Source organism: Carettochelys insculpta, chromosome 19, assembly GCF_033958435.1.
Source record: "Carettochelys insculpta isolate YL-2023 chromosome 19, ASM3395843v1, whole genome shotgun sequence".
Lineage (NCBI taxonomy): Eukaryota > Metazoa > Chordata > Testudines > Carettochelyidae > Carettochelys > Carettochelys insculpta.
In genome coordinates this window covers 21,712,517-21,728,057 of record NC_134155.1, presented here as the reverse complement: position 1 = coordinate 21,728,057, position 15,541 = coordinate 21,712,517, and the positions used below count along the sequence as shown (strand labels likewise).

The 15,541-nt window shown below is 44.5% G+C and overlaps 1 protein-coding gene across 2 annotated transcripts in view; it reads right to left on the bottom strand.

Annotated features, from left to right (window-relative positions):
* Positions 1 to 472: 472 nt before the first annotated feature.
* The window catches only part of SLC13A5 (solute carrier family 13 member 5), a 60,294-nt gene continuing 45,225 nt past the window's right edge, over positions 473 to 15,541 (bottom strand). Inside the window, exon 11 of one of the 2 annotated variants that reach the window (XM_075013259.1) lies at positions 473 to 972. In XM_075013259.1, the coding sequence (XP_074869360.1) occupies positions 934 to 972 (39 nt within the window). In that variant the 3' untranslated portion in view covers positions 473 to 933. Of the gene's footprint in view, positions 973 to 7,126; positions 7,299 to 15,541 lie in introns of those variants that run through there. The other variant, XM_075013258.1, reaches the window with a different exon arrangement.

Here is a 15,541-nt window from a genome sequence, read left to right as displayed (position 1 = left end):
ACAGACAGACAAACTGTAGATAGACTGACTTTACAGATCTTGAATTATAAGGACAAATGATAAATATTTTATTTCTACATTTATGCAGTTTGCTCCTTATGAAATTATACATATATATAGGCCACTCATGATTAATTACAAGAAGGGTTAAAAATCTGTGAGTAGTCCCAAATGAACACCAGCCATGTGACCTGCTACCTAGATAAGAAAGTAGGAAACCTTTAGTGATCACATTCTTCACAGTCCTTTGCAACCTGCAAGATAATGGCAGCACAATTTCTGCAGGAGATGGCCAATTTAAATATAAGTGACCCCAAAGAAATGAGGAGTTTAGCCATAAAGTGGGTACAGAAGACATTTCCAAATGTGGAATCTGTTACTTCGGGGACATTGCAGTGCTGGATGGAAGAGAAGCCAGAAGAATTGCTCATTCTTGTGAGTGATTTATTACTTATGAATTAAGAAAATACTCTGTAATTAAATTGGAACAGAGAGGTAGCCATGTTAGTCTGTATCTTCACAAAACCAGAATGCAGTCATGTAGCACTTTAAAGACTAGCAAAATAATTTATTAGGTGATGAGGTTTCATGGGGCAGACCCACTTCTTCAGAGCTGGAAATAGATCTGGTTCTATACTTAAAGTTAGCTTTTGTGGTCTCCTGACTACCCCATTTAAAGGATAACATTTTTTAATGTTCAACCAGTAGTTTGTGTAACTTGAATATCCAGGTAGGTTTTTTTTAACTTACGATCTAATGTCAGACCTCTCTCTTTTTCTCTTCTCCCTTTACTCCTCGTTGTCTCCAGATTGAATAAGCAAGGTCCCATAAAGCAAGGTGCAGTGTCGGAGACTAATAAGACTTAGGCTTTTTATGGCACCATGCATCCAAGGATCTCAAGCATGCTGAGTCCAGTCTCTGTGTAGTTGCCTTCTACCTTTCTTTCTTGACCTGACTGTGATGTGTGCATGACTGTGACAATTAAAAAAAGAAAAAGTTATAACCAAGGTAACTCATAGGGCTGGGACTTCGGCTGCAGTAAACAGAAGTAGCACCGTTAAAGTGGCGCTAAGCTGGTGTACATCAACTGAGGATCTCATTCTGGAGGAAAATTGTAAACCACAGGTTCATGCATGAGATTATTCAAGAAATTAAATACAAATAAAATCTCCCATCCAGTTATGTATTTACAGGCATTGCTATAGTGTTTCTGGTAGGATCTGAGAACCATTTGTTTACGTTGGGCCCCCTTTATTCCTTTAAACCCACTGTACCTGCAGTAGGACTTTTCAACCTGCCTGGCTAGTACTGGTGCTGCTCTAGGGTGTGCTTGTTTTTGCAACTGATGAATCATTAACATTACTTTGTGCAAGACCTGAGGCTTGTTTATACTTACCTTGACGTGCTGGAGATTGATCTTCTGTGGTTCAGATTAACACACCTAGTAGAGCTGTGCTAAATTGAATGCTTAGGGCACTGCCATCGATCCTGGTACTTGTTGCAGTTGCAAGGAGTAAGAGAAGTCAGTGGGGGAGTTTCTCCCATTGACCTCCAGTGCAGAAAAATTGATGCAAAGTACATCAACTCCAGCGATGCAGCTCCCATGCTGGACTTGCATATCTTACATCACTTTTGTCCCCTAGCGGACAAAGACATCTGAAGAGGGTCTGAGATGTGCTTCTACTGGCCCTCAGTACATGATACTGCAGGAAAAAGGAATGTTATAGTGGCAGCACACAGCCCTTTGAACCAAATGACTGCCAGGTCAGAAGCCAGTACTTTGTGGAGCTCTTGGACTGGAGTTTTAGCCCTGGTTCCACAAGTGCATATGAAGGTTGGTTGGTGGGACAGAAGGGGGAAGAAAGTGTGTGTGCAATGATTGTAGCTGCAACACCTTGATTCATCACAACACTATGCTGCACCAGGTGTTCCCAGATTCTAGATTCCAACTAAAGGGAAAGAAAAGGTGGGTGGGGTCCCAAGAAGACTCTAAGGAAGCTGGAGTTTTGGGTGGTTATGCTTTTAATTGTTGGGCAGGAAGTTTTAATTTGAAATTTGTTGCAAACCCCACTTCAAAAACAGCCAAGTTCTTCATCCTTTTCCTAAGGGAATGCGAACTATAAAGGTCAGTCAGGCTCTCCTGTGAAATTTCATTCATTCAGTTTATGTCAGAGTGAGAGCCCGTGCTGGATCTAGGTGCAGGTGACCCATGCATCCTCCTGGAGCACTGGGCTCCTGGTATGCCTGACCTGGGTGCTGTAAGGTATTCAATAGTTTAATAGATGCTCTTTGTGAAGGAAGCCATTTTGTCTGGAGTTAGCCCTAGTGACATCAGTTAATAAATGGAACTTTCTGCAAGAGCAGAGATGCTTTTGTAACATCAGCACCCTGGCCAGGAACTCCAATTCTGAGGCTGTGGATTTGTTCCAAGTATTATATTTCTGCCTATTCCAGCATTTCAGATCTAGGCTAAAACAAATCTTTAATGCTACCAAGCTAGCTAAGTTTCACTGCTCCTGTCGTTACATTGCAGTAACAGTCATGTTTATATATTTACCTAGAACCGGGAATTTTATTTATGTATTTATTTTTGGTAAGCACATTGCTATTTTTAGAAGTTAAAATAATGTAAAGTGTCCCAGGAACTCCCTATAAATGTATCTGTTATAAACTAACAGGCAGCATGATTTTTTTTTCTGGGAATTGGGTTATAAAAACATCTAAGAACAACTTGTTCTTAACTTTTGTTAATATAATAGGGTTGCTTTTTTCAGACAGGATCTTAGTGGTTGTGGAATACTACCATTATCATATTGAAAAGTAGAAAGTCACTCCCTGGTAAACATAGACTTGAGGCTAAAAGGAGAGATCAGACAGATCCCACGTGTCTGCTTTTCTATTTTGGAGTGCGATTTCGCTCCCAAAAGTGACTTCAGAGGAGAGGACCCTACAGAAAGGTTGACTCACAGGAATCAAATTAGCATGTAGGCTTGTCAAAATCAAGTGAAGAATCTCAATTCTTGGCCACAATTATCAGGAACAAATTGAAAATTGGTGATAAGAAGTACAGGCCAGGAACATTCTCTGGGGAGATATTTTGGTAAAAATCTGGTTCCTTTGTGTGGGAGATAACCTGGACCTGTGACTGTGAGCATTGAACTGTGTCACTATGTCCTTGAGCAGATAAATTGCCTGCTTCATGTTCATCTACAGAACTGGAATGACAGAGTAGGTAAATCTGTCCCATCTCAGCCTGTAGGCTGTTTGTTAGTTGTGATCCAGTCTCTGCTTCTGTAAGGTTCCTGGCATGATTCACGAGTGCAAAGATTGCGGACTTGGATCCGGTTTGTTTCCTAGGCATGCTGAAGGTACATCCTAAATACTGTTTACTTTAAATAATTATTTATTTTTATAAAATTGCATTTGTGCAGATTGTACCTCATACGTATAGGAAGAGGGCTCCCTGCCATAGAGCAGTTAACACCTGTGTCAGTGAAAGCTGTGTTGTAAAAGTGACACTGCTGCTACTGCATCTAACTACTGCCTCACCTAAGTGGCAATAAAGTTAAACTCTTGCTGTGTCATTATAACTATTCCATTTAGAGACACCCAAAGGCAGCAGGTACCAAGAGATCTGCCAGATCCCAAGTGAAAATCTAGATCCCCTGTAAAGGCAATGGGAATTTTGTGATTGACTTCAACAGGGCCAGACTTTCACTTCCCAGTTTCATCCAGCACAAAGGGATTCAGTTTATGCTGTCAATTTATGTAGACTCTCTGTTGACTGGAAAAAGGTTTGCCTTTGAAACCTGAGATATTACATAAGGTACAGGAAATGCCTTCTTACCCAGTGTTTGTTATACCAGAACTCTCAATTAACCGGCATCAGCCCCTGCCAGCTCCACCCTCGGCCTAGGGCTGGAAGTGCCAGCTCTCAGCCCCTGGGCTGCTGGAGTTCCTTGGGCCCCGGGGGAGCTCTGCTCCCTGGCCTAGCTGCTGGCAGAGTTCCGCTTGCCAGTGGAGTTCCCCTCTGTTGCCGCCAGCATTCCCCCATGCCCCAGGGCTGCCAGCAGAGCCCAGTGCCCAGGCACAACTCTGCACACCAGCACAGCCCCACACACCAGTGGAGTCTGAGGCCTCTGGCAGAGCCCCACAGCCCAGGCCACCAGCACAGCCCCGTGCACAGCCCGGCCCAGAGCTGCCTGCACAGCCCCATGTGCTGGTGTTGCCCCATGCCACGGCAGAGCACCAGCCTACCAGCAGAGCCCCACAAAGCCTTGAAGTTCTCCCAGCTCTGGAGCTGCTGGAATTCCCCCTAGACCCACGCCCTCACCAGCTCCCAGCTGCAGGGCTGGCAGGGTCCCCTGCCCCCCACCAGGGATCCCACCGCCACCTCTCTGTTAAGTGGCATTCTTTAATAGATGGGAACCTCCCGGTCCCGGGGTTGCCAGATCCGAAAGAGTTTACCGTACTTGGTCCTCTTTAGAACTTGGTGGGTGGGCAAGTTCAGGCTAAAAACAAGGTGTTTTCTATGTGAACAGTGGGATATCACACAAACACCTTTACATAGTGCTTATGAATTTAGAAGTCATTTCTCAGGATTTCTGAGGAATTAAAGATAGGAATAACAGCCTTAGCGCTTTATAAAAGTGTATTGTATGAGACAGCTGTACCATTTTCCACACTGAGTGTAGTTGTGACTAAAATGATAAGTTTGTAATAAGAATTCTATGAAGTTTATACAGAATATTATAAACTATGGCCTAGATTCTGTCACTTTACTCACAGGCTGTACTCTTTACTCTTTCGAAAGGGGGACGCTAATGAGACACTTTGGGATATGCTAATGAGGCACTGCAGTGACTATGCAGTGCCCTATCAGCATAATGGCAGCCGTGGCACCTCGAAACTGCCGCTTTCGATTCCGCGTGGCTCGTCTACATGGGGTCCTTTTTGAAAGAATCCTGCACACTTTGAAATCGCCTCATTCCTATAACACATTTTCCCTACCATCAAAGTAAGGTGTGTGTACATGCTCAACTTCTAAGTTATTTTTGTACTGTAGACATGGCCTTACAGAGAGAAAGACTGGGAGAGCCATCTGGCTTTTAGCTAAAATTGTAGAAGCCCATGCACCTGTGGGTGATTACAAGTGGGGGCTTGTCTGGTGTTTCATCTGGGTCTGGGAAGCTCTGGTGGTACTTTCTCAGCTAGGGGAAGTATGTAACACACACCCCTACTAGGTGTGATTGGTTCACTGTCCCATATAGTGGCACGTAGCCCACTTATGGAGATAAAGGCTGAGAGGCAGCTGGCTTTTAGGTTAAACTATAGAGGCCCCTGCACTAAGCTCCAGAGGTCTCAGGTTCAAGCCTACCTATCTGAAGTTACAATAGCAGTGCTTTGTATAGTGTGAAGCCAGCACCCTGTCACACAATAGCTGTGTCTACACGTGCACGCTACTTCGAAGTAGTGGCACTAACTTCGAAATAGCGCCCGTTGCGGCTACACGCGTCGGGCGCTATTTCGAAGTTAACTTCGACGTTAGGCGGCGAGACGTCGAAGTCGCTAACCTCATGAGGGGATCGGAATAGCGCCCTACTTCGACGTTCAACGTCGAAGTAGGGACCGTGTAGACGATCCGCGTCCCGCAACATCGAAATTGCCGGGTCCTCCATGGCGGCCATCAGCTGGGGGGTTGAGAGATGCTCTCTCTCCAGCCCCTGCGGGGCTCTATGGTCATCGTGGGCAGCAGCCCTTAGCCCAGGGCTTCTGGCTGCTGCTGCGGCAGCTGGGGATCCATGCTGCAGGCACAGGGTCTGCAACCAGTTGTCGACTCTGTGTATCTTGTGTTGTTTGGTGCAAGTGTGTCTGGGAGGGGCCCTTTAAGGGAGCGGCTTGCTGTTGAGTCCGCCCTGTGACCCTGTCTGCAGCTGTGCCTGGCACCCTTATTTCGATGTGTGCTACTTTGGCGTGTAGACGTACCCTCGCAGCGCCTATTTCGATGTGGTGCCGCGCAACGTCGAAGTTGAACATCGACGTTGCCAGCCCTGGAGGACGTGTAGACGTTATTCATCGAAATAGCCTATTTCGATGTTGGCTTCACGTGTAGATGTAGCCAATATATGCTAAATTAAATGAATATCCTGGCGAAGGATAAAACCTTATTGGCTACGTCTATGCTAGCCAAAAACTTCGAAATTGCCATGCAAATGGCCATTTGGAAGTTTACTAATGAAGTGCTGAAATACATATTCAGCGCCTCATTAGCATGTGGGCGGCCACGGCACTTCGAAATTGACACAGCTCATCCAGACGGGGCTCCTTTTCAAAGGCCCCCAGCTACTTTGAAGTCCCCTTATTCCTATCTGCTCATAGGAATAAGGGGACTTCGAAGTAGTCGGGGTCCTTTCGAAAAGGAGCCCTGTCTGGGCGAGCCGCATCAATTTCGAAGTGCCGCAGCTGCCTGCATGCTAATAAGGCATTGAATAAGTATTTCAGCGTTTCATTAGTAAACTTCCAAATGGCTATTTGCATGGCCATTTCGAAGTTTTTGGCTAGTGTAGACACGGCCATTGTTATGCAACCTGTCATCAAACAGCCAATAGATACCTAGAGGAAACAGTATGTTGCTTCAGATATCATCTACAAGATCTTAGCACACTTAAATTTGTTTACTTCCGAATGATAACAGACTGAATAACAGCATTAATCAGAGGCCACAGGAAGTATTTCCTGCCTAAGGCTTAGGCCTCACCTCCTCCACCTTTGTGCTTTAAACATCTTTTCCACCTAGAAGGCTGTCTTGTCTCTAATCCTGCCAACAAGTCTTGAAGGATTTCATCCATACTAAGTCAGACAGAACTTGTGCAGACTGTAGAAGATCCTGTTTCAAATATGGTTAAATAATAGAGAACAGGGTGCACATTATGTTATATTTATAACAAGACTGTACAAAGTCTGCAATTTTTTACTCCAACTCTATAATTGTAACTCAATAGAAACGAGATCATAGCTATCGCTGACTGAAATGCTTGTTAGGACATATTTAATTAAAGGCTTGACTGTTTGCTTGAGTTTTTATTTTTGAGGTCAAGGGACTGGCAGGTAATGTGCATTTCACAAAGCCCCATCCCGTGATGGCCCTTGGTGAAACAATCTTCATCTGAAGTTTATTAGACACAGATGAAATTTTATTGAAGCCATAAATTAGGCTGTCCAAAGATTCACGTTTTTGCTGCTTTTTCTGAACATAGTCACATGAGCACGTCCCTCCGGTACATTCCACTTTCAGACAACTAAAAGGTAGCATAATAGATCTGACCTTAGACATCATGCTGCATATTTTAAACAGTCATAGAGCATTGTAGATTTTATTTTAATGAGCTAAAAATGGTTAATGTTTGGTTTATAGGACACGCGAAGCGCTGCTGAGTTTGAAGTCAGCCATCTGCCAGGGGCAATACACCTTGACCCAGAGAGTGAGACCCTGCGAGAATTTGTGCAGACACAGCTTCTCCCAGGTACAGAAGAGATCTCAGTAAACTGTGTTTGTTCTGGCAAACAGCTTCCAGGCTGCCCTAAGGGAAGAATTTTTAGAAGAGCTCCCTGAGCAGACCTGGGACCAGAGTTTCAGAAGCACTCTGCCCAACTGGCGAATGGCTTGGTGCACAGCGACCTGATTATTGGGGACATGCTAAGGCCACTTTTGCATCACCGCCTGAGCTATTTCTCAGCGAGAGCCAAGAACTTGGGCCCTAACATTTAAAAAAAGCTTTACCTGGGTTATTAATGACACTCAGGATTATGAAGACTAAACTAACCCAAAACCTGATTAATTTTTCATCTGTTTTTCACTGCACTATCTAGATTACTATTCTAGAGTCTAGATTACTTTACTTTCTGAATGGCACTCAGCCTACATGGTGTGGTTCTCACCCTGTGGCCCACAGGCTGCTTGTAGCTCAGTCAGCACACAGTTGAGGCCCATGTGACATTCTCAGGGCCATACAGGTATATTGGATGTGGATCATACCACCCATTTATGCAGCTCCCAATGATATATAGGTTGAGAACCACTCACTGCTGAGGGTCTCAGGGTCTCATGTGCTGGCTCAGAGCTGTAGAGCCAGAAGAAAGGGCATTTCAATCTGAAACAATTGTTTTCATTGCTATGTATAATCATCATTAATATTAAATTTTGTGATCATAAAATGAGACAAACCAAATTTTGTGTCTAAAGGGGTTTACAAAGATGCTGGGATGTGGCCTGTGCTCAGGTCATTATTGCTGAAATAATCACCATAAGAACAGTATTGCCAACTCTTATGAAAATTTAATTTTGTTTAAAGCCCCAGCCTCTGGAGTCAAGTGAATATGTAGGAATCTCAGCTTTAAAAAGAGTAAGTTCTCAGCACTCCTGGATGCAAAACCTGAAATGTGGAACCCTTGCAAGCTCCCACACCAGTATACGCTAATGGCTCAGAAAGTAAGAGTTGAATAAAGTGCACTGCAAATTCAGTTTTTAAAAAAGATCTCATGATTTTTAAAGTTAGTCTCATGATTTTTGAGGGCCCAGTTTTCCATCGTTGGGAGTTGGCAATACTGGATTAGTGAAAAAAACATGTAGTTATACATAACTTTTAAAAACTCCATCCTTGATTTGTTCTGTTCTATTCCAGAGAGTAAACCACATAAAAAAGTAATTTGCTACTGCACCGTGGGATACAGGTCTTCCATGGTTGCCCAGAGCGTGAATGAGTTTTTGTCAAGTGAAGCCGGACAAGCCCCCCGAACTTGCCTGAAGGTTTATAATGCAGAAGGAGGACTGATTAAATGGGCCAGTGAAAGAAGGCTGATGGTGGACAAGCAGGAACATCCCACTCACCTTGTACACCCCTACGGAGCAGCATGGGCAAAACTACTGGAACCGGAGCTGCAGGCGCAGGTCTAAAGGATTTCTACAAGTCTGAGCTTGATTGGGGCCACTAGGTGAAATCCACATTAATAAGAATAATAATTAACGAGGGCCCCAAATTCAACTGTGTCTTCTACGTGTAACCATACCCTAATAGATAACTAGACTATGTATTACAGTTGTTGTAGTTGGCAGGTAGAACTGGCTAAGCCAGCTTTTCAGTCAGTCTAAAGTGGAGTAGGAACTGAAGTCAATGTAGATATGACAATTTACACAAGTTAGAATCTGAAATCTAGATTTTACAATTAAAGCCCAGGACAATAAAGAATCCATCTGCAGTCTGGTAGAAAGGGAGAAGTCCTGACAAATGCCATGAACACGTCCAAAACAAGTTTTTGTGACATATCACGGGAAATGTACAGGTTGAACCTCTAGTCCAGCATTCTCAGGTCCAGCAACATGCCTGGTTTGGTGTGATTTTAGTTAGCTGGATGTCCACTTATCATGGGTGTAGCCAAGTTTCCTGCACTCCCATAAAGTTTAACAGCCACCAGTCCTGGCTCTCAGCGTTCTGTGCTGTTATTTAGGTCTAATTTACCCCTAAATGTCTTCTAAGAGCCCAGTAAGCAGTGGAAGTGTTGGAAATGCTGCTAGACCAGGGGTCTGCAACCTGCAGCTCCGAAGCTGAATGCAGTTATTTAAGGACTTCTTTGTTCCTCCCTATGCTATAATTACAAAGTAAAAGAAAAAACCCTCCTGGTTATTTTTGATAAACAGTGAACATCTAAAAGCCCCAAAATAAACAACTCATATCCAAATAGCAAACAATATATGATCTCAAAACATTGGATAGCTCCCCCTAGTGTCCTCCACAGAGAGAGGAGGCTCGGGAGTGAAAATCAGGAAGACAGTGGTACAAGCACACATGTAAAGTCTGAGGAAATAGAATATATAAAAAGTTCATAAGCATCCTGCCCCAAACGTATTGCATTACAAATTATTGTCTGGGCACTGTTATTAAAATAGGGATTACAAAAGGTACAGTTTGACAGTTTATTAAGGACCATCTCGTATTCACATGCATTGCGGCTCTTGAATTATTTAGTTTTTTTACTCAAATGAAAAAAAAATGCCTCTTCTTACTATTTTGGTTGCCAACTCCTGAGCTAAACAATATTGACTTCCTGTGGTTTGGCAAGTTCTCTGGTTTGGCACTGATCAGGTCCCAAGGGTGGCCAGACTGTAGAGGTTCAACCTGTAATAACGACACGGCAATCTTCCTCTTATACCCCAAGATGGAACAGATCACTTTCGCCTTATGAACTTTTTCCTTCCGTCTCCTGGTGTGCCACTTTGTCACCCGTTATAAGCATTGGTAAAAAAAAATATCTAATAAAAATACAGCTAGAATCACAAGGTCCAAATTGTGATGAATGGAAAAGCAAAGCAATGAATTTGCAGCCTCTGTTACTGTTTAAAATTTGCTGGTACAATCCTGTATTCACCTAGTAGTGTTTCCAGATGTATGTAAGCTTTTTGTTTAAAGAGAAAGAAAGGAGTAGCTGGAGATGCATAGTAATCCATAAATGAAATGTTATGACTAAGTGAGATTATTTCCTGCTAACGAGTGAAGTTCTAAACATACACAAGTAAAGCCACATAGGGTGAAAATAACTTGACTTCTTGGTCCTTGCAAAGATGATGCACAAATAGTTACAGTTTCATGGAGGCCTAAATAAATATTTGGGAAGATGTATAAACCCTCTCTTTAACTGCACTCTAACCAACCTGCCTGTGCTTATTTGCTCAACTGATGTATAATCTTGACTGCAGCTCTGAAGTCCCAGGGAAGCATTTCTAAATATACCTGCCTTTAAACTTGGTTCTTGGATTTTTAGGTGAGTGAAAATAGAGCATCACTGTTTGAATCTCAATCTTTTCCTGGACCGCTTTATTTTAAAAATAGCAGTTGTCTTATTTTAAATAGTTTTATATGGAATGCCACAGCTTAAAGAAATCTGAAGCTGCTATAATTTGTGAGGTGCCTGATCTTGCAGTTTTACTTGGAGCCTCGCGGTGGGGGGTGGGATTGACCAAGTCTCAAGAAAGGTTTGGTTGGATTTATATTTTGCTCTTAACATTCAAACCTTACAGCTCTAAGGGCTTAATCCAAAGCCCATTACTGTCATTACAAGTCTTTCCATTTACTTCAATGGACTTTGGATCAGACACACTGTCACTAGCCCAAATGTGGGATTTTCAGTGAGGTCTAAAGCAAAGGAGCTGAAGAGGGCTGGAGAAGGCACATGGGTATTCCAGAGTAAGCCAATCAATAATTAGATTGAACAGCCCTTGTCTGACTGAAGCTGGAGCACTCACCATTTGGAATTATCAGATTTCTGAAGGAAAAGATATAGTGAAATATCTAGTTAAACCAGACCAAAGCCACACCGCCTGAGCAGCTGAGACAACCAAGTTGGTATTTGTGGAATGAGGTACAGAAGAAACACAGTGAGATCCTGTTACATAAAGGAGATTGAAGCCAGATCTATACTAGACCTTAAAGTCGATCATAGATACACAATTCCAGCTATGGCAATTGCAAAGCTGAAATCGTATCTATGACCAGCATTTCTTGCTGTCCTCATTGAGGCAGGTCGATGGGAGAAACTCCCTTATTCCTCACGACAGTGAAGAGCACAGGGGTTGACTGTCAACCCCTGACAGTTCAATTTCACACATACCCATGACCTCCCTATTTGGTTGTAGAATAAGGGGATTTCAAACTGTGCAGGGTCCTTTCGAAAAGAACCCCATGTAGATGAGCCACATGTGATTGAAAGCAGCACTTTTGAAGTGCTGTGGCCACCATTATGCTAATTAGGAGCTGCATATTCATCACAGAACCTCATTAGCATATCCTGAAGTGTCTCGTTATCATCCCCTTTCGAAGGGAGGGGGCTAGTGTAGACATAGCCCTGGTAGTCTAGAGTACACGCCAACCACAACATCACCTCTGTTGCTACCGCCTCTAAGCTTAACTCAAAGACTCTCAACTGGCTTTTCTCCCTCTATATACTGGAGCTCTGAGCAATCATACTGCTCTCTCACATACAACACCACTCGTCCTCCTTTCTCCCCTGCCTGTCTTTCCTGAACAGTTCATACCCTTCCATGGCCATACTCCAGTTATGTGAGTCATCCCACCAAGTCTCTGGTCACCTCATGCTCCTCTGACTGTGCCAAGGCCTCTGATTCTTTCAGGTTTTAGTCCTTCTTGGGAGTTGGTTTCCTGGGTGCTATGCCCTAGAACTGCACCTCCCCAGGGGTGCAGTGAGTCAGTAGTGCATGCATTGTTCTTCAAGGGGTGGTAACTCCAATTCTGTGCTTTGGCTGATGGAGGCCAGAGGATCTGGCCCAGCAGGACAAGGTGGCGGGGAGTGCCAGAGAGTAAGAAGGCAGAGAGAGGTCAGTGGCATGATCAGCACACCAGGGAACATCCCAAGGGGTTTCTATGACCACATCCCATCACAACTATATTTTAGCTTAATGATAAAGTTCAGCATGACACAATCAGTTCCTTATTTGCTGGTATGATGTGCAGGTTGCTACTGGAGTCAGTGACACTGACCTGCCTTTGTTATCCTACTCAGGCAGGTTACTGGACCAGCTTATAAAGTCCAGTTTCTTCCCAGCACTCCTGCAAATCACAGCGGATGAATTCCAACTGTTTCCTTGGTATTAATCAGACATTAAAGCCTGTTCCAGGGTTAAAATCGTGAACAACTGAAAACTCCCATAACTCCACAAAGGAATTTCCAAGCACTGTAGCCAATCCAAGAGAAAAAGGGTAGCTGTAAAACCTGATGCTTCTGAAGCAGTAAACTGCTAGATGATAGGTGGGCCCAGTATTAGGGCAAGGAGAACAAGGTGGTTGCCTTGGGCCCCACACCTTCAGGGCCCTATACTCCAATTGACTATAGCATCCACTACCCCCCTGCCAAGCCCCATTGTTGGCATGCCTCCTTGGGCCCCCACCCACTGACCAGGTCCCACTGGACTGGCTCTGCCTCTAAGGCAATTGTTAACCACAAACAAAGCACATCACTTGTGCACGCTGACTGTGGGAGAGGTGATCTCTGTGGGATGTTAACACCACAGCCCAACAGGGCCACAGTCTGTTAATGATTTCCAAAGTTTTAACATAAAAATAAAACTCACCAGAAAATGTGAACTGTGCAGAGAAAAGCCAGTTCTTCTGCCAGGTGGACAGAATCTGTATTTCTGGGAAATTTCGATCCTTATTCACTATCCCCAAAGCTCAGAGTGTTTGGATCTGGGATTTTGGTTTGGGGCCATTCCTCCTAGCTGCCCAGGGAAGGGTGGAAATTAGCAAAGGATGCTGTAGGGATTCATTCATATGAGAGAAGGTTTAACTCCTGGGGGTAGGTTATTACAAGGGAAAGAGTAAGACTCAGGCAGAGAATTAAAATAGGCAAGAAGGGGCAGATTCCTTCTCTCTCCCAGGTCTTTGAGAGAGCAAACATTTCTCCCCAGGAGACCTCCTACCTCCACTCAGGGTCAGCACTTGCTTGAGTTTTTTCAGAATGCAGAGACATAGGTATGAGATTCAGCTATGTCTACACTATGAGATAAATTCAAATTTATTAATATCAATTTCATAATGCTGGCTTTTGTAAATTGAAATTTGACTATCCTCACCTCCCCACGTGCTCCTCACAAAGTCGACTTGTTGCTGCCACACTCAATCGGCAAACATCAATTGTTGCAGAAGTACATTGTGGGAACCTATCCCACAGTTCCCTCATCCCTGTAGCATTCTGTGTATTTTCACTGGTATTTGACATCATCTTCCTACATTGTATTGCCCTCATTCCCCTCCCGTGTTAAGCATTCATTTTTCCAGGTGGAAGGAAGGAAAACGAGTGCATCAACAAAGATCACCAAATGCACAGAAATCTTTCCTCTGTAACTGAATTATGAAAGATTTTATAAAAATCATCAGGTGTCTTCTCAACTGGCCCTCCACAGACTGTCCCTCCTCCCTTGATTGTATCTGATCCCTGAAAATAATACATGGAGAATGAAAAGCGTGAAGAAAGAGTACATAGTAAAGTTTTTGAAAACAGAGTTGCTGAGGAGAGGGTTTTGGGGTTCCCAGTCCATTACACAGCTTCTGTGCACAGTCTGTGTTCTCAACTGGCCTTCCACTCACTCTTACCTTCATGAAGGGGTCCAAAGTTAGAAGAAGGAGGATAGAAAAGGCTAGGGGAAAAGATTTTTGCCTTCCCTCTTCACTACACAGGTATTGCCAACATGGGGGATGGAGCTCTCCAAATTTCATTGCTGTTATGGGGCAGTTTAGTATTTGGGAGGTTGGATGGCCAGTCACCAGGGTCCCTGAAAATCTTTTTTGGATGTGGGGTGCAGGGTCTGTGGCTCCAAGGCCACTTGAACTGTTCCCCCTGGGCAGCAGCCAGGCCCTACAATTTATAGGCACTGGGGGAGACTTCCCGCTGTGGCAGCTAGCCCCCCAGGTCCTTGTTGGGGTGGGGAGTGAGGGGAGGTTTCAGTGAGGGGCCAGTTGAAGTACTCCCCCCAGGCGGCAGCACCACCCCCAGAATCTTAGCCACTGGGAGAGACTTCCCCCCAGCAGCAGAAAGGCCCCAAAATATTTGTGGTGGGGGACCAGTTGAAACATTCCCCCCTGGATGGCTGCAAGCCCCCAGAAATCTTTCCCACCGTTGGAGCTCTAACCATGTGCAAGCTAGGACATGGTGCTGCCTGGCAGCATGGTCAGCCCTGAACAGCTGGCACGTACTTTTACGTGGTCAGGGGCTACGCACATGACATTGTTGAGCATGGGAAAGACTCCGACTGCATGGAGCCTGTGGGGGTGGGAGGGGGATTGTGCACAAATATTGACCCCTGAGAAGTTTCTCGGCCTCTTATGCAATCACGACCCCCTCCCCAGCCTTGCTGCCACGTGATGCGTCAGGACAGCAGCTGGCACCAGGCAGCGCAGAAAAAAATACCAACCACTCAGCTAGCAGAGTTAGAGACAGAACCACAAACTCCGGCTGGGGCTATTTGTAATGGGAGGATACACTCACAGCACTAACAGCCAAGAAAGAAAGATGTTTCTCAGCCTCTCATAAAAATATGACCCCACAGCCACAGGCTTCTTGGTCCCGATTTGAAATTCACAATCTTCCTGTCACCTAACTCCTGCGTATCTGGAAAGCAGTGGCTACAGTGGAGAACTGTGGGGCATTGTGGGTTACACATGGGACACCTCTGGAGGCTAATAAATTCAATTTTAAGATGCGGCGCTTCCACACTGGCCTTTATTCAAACGTTTAAATTCAAACTTGATGCTACACCCAGCAGGTTCCCACGATATTATGACATAGATCTAAGTGCTCCCTAAATTGAGCTAATGGTATTTACTACAGTGAAGACAGTCACATGCCAATATCGAGCTAACTGCTTTAAGTCAAACCTCCGAGTGTAAATGTAGCCTGATTCACTCGCTCCTGTCCTGGACCAGCAGGGGGCGTCTAGCCCAGTGACATAGTTCCTGTCTCTAACTCATACACAGTG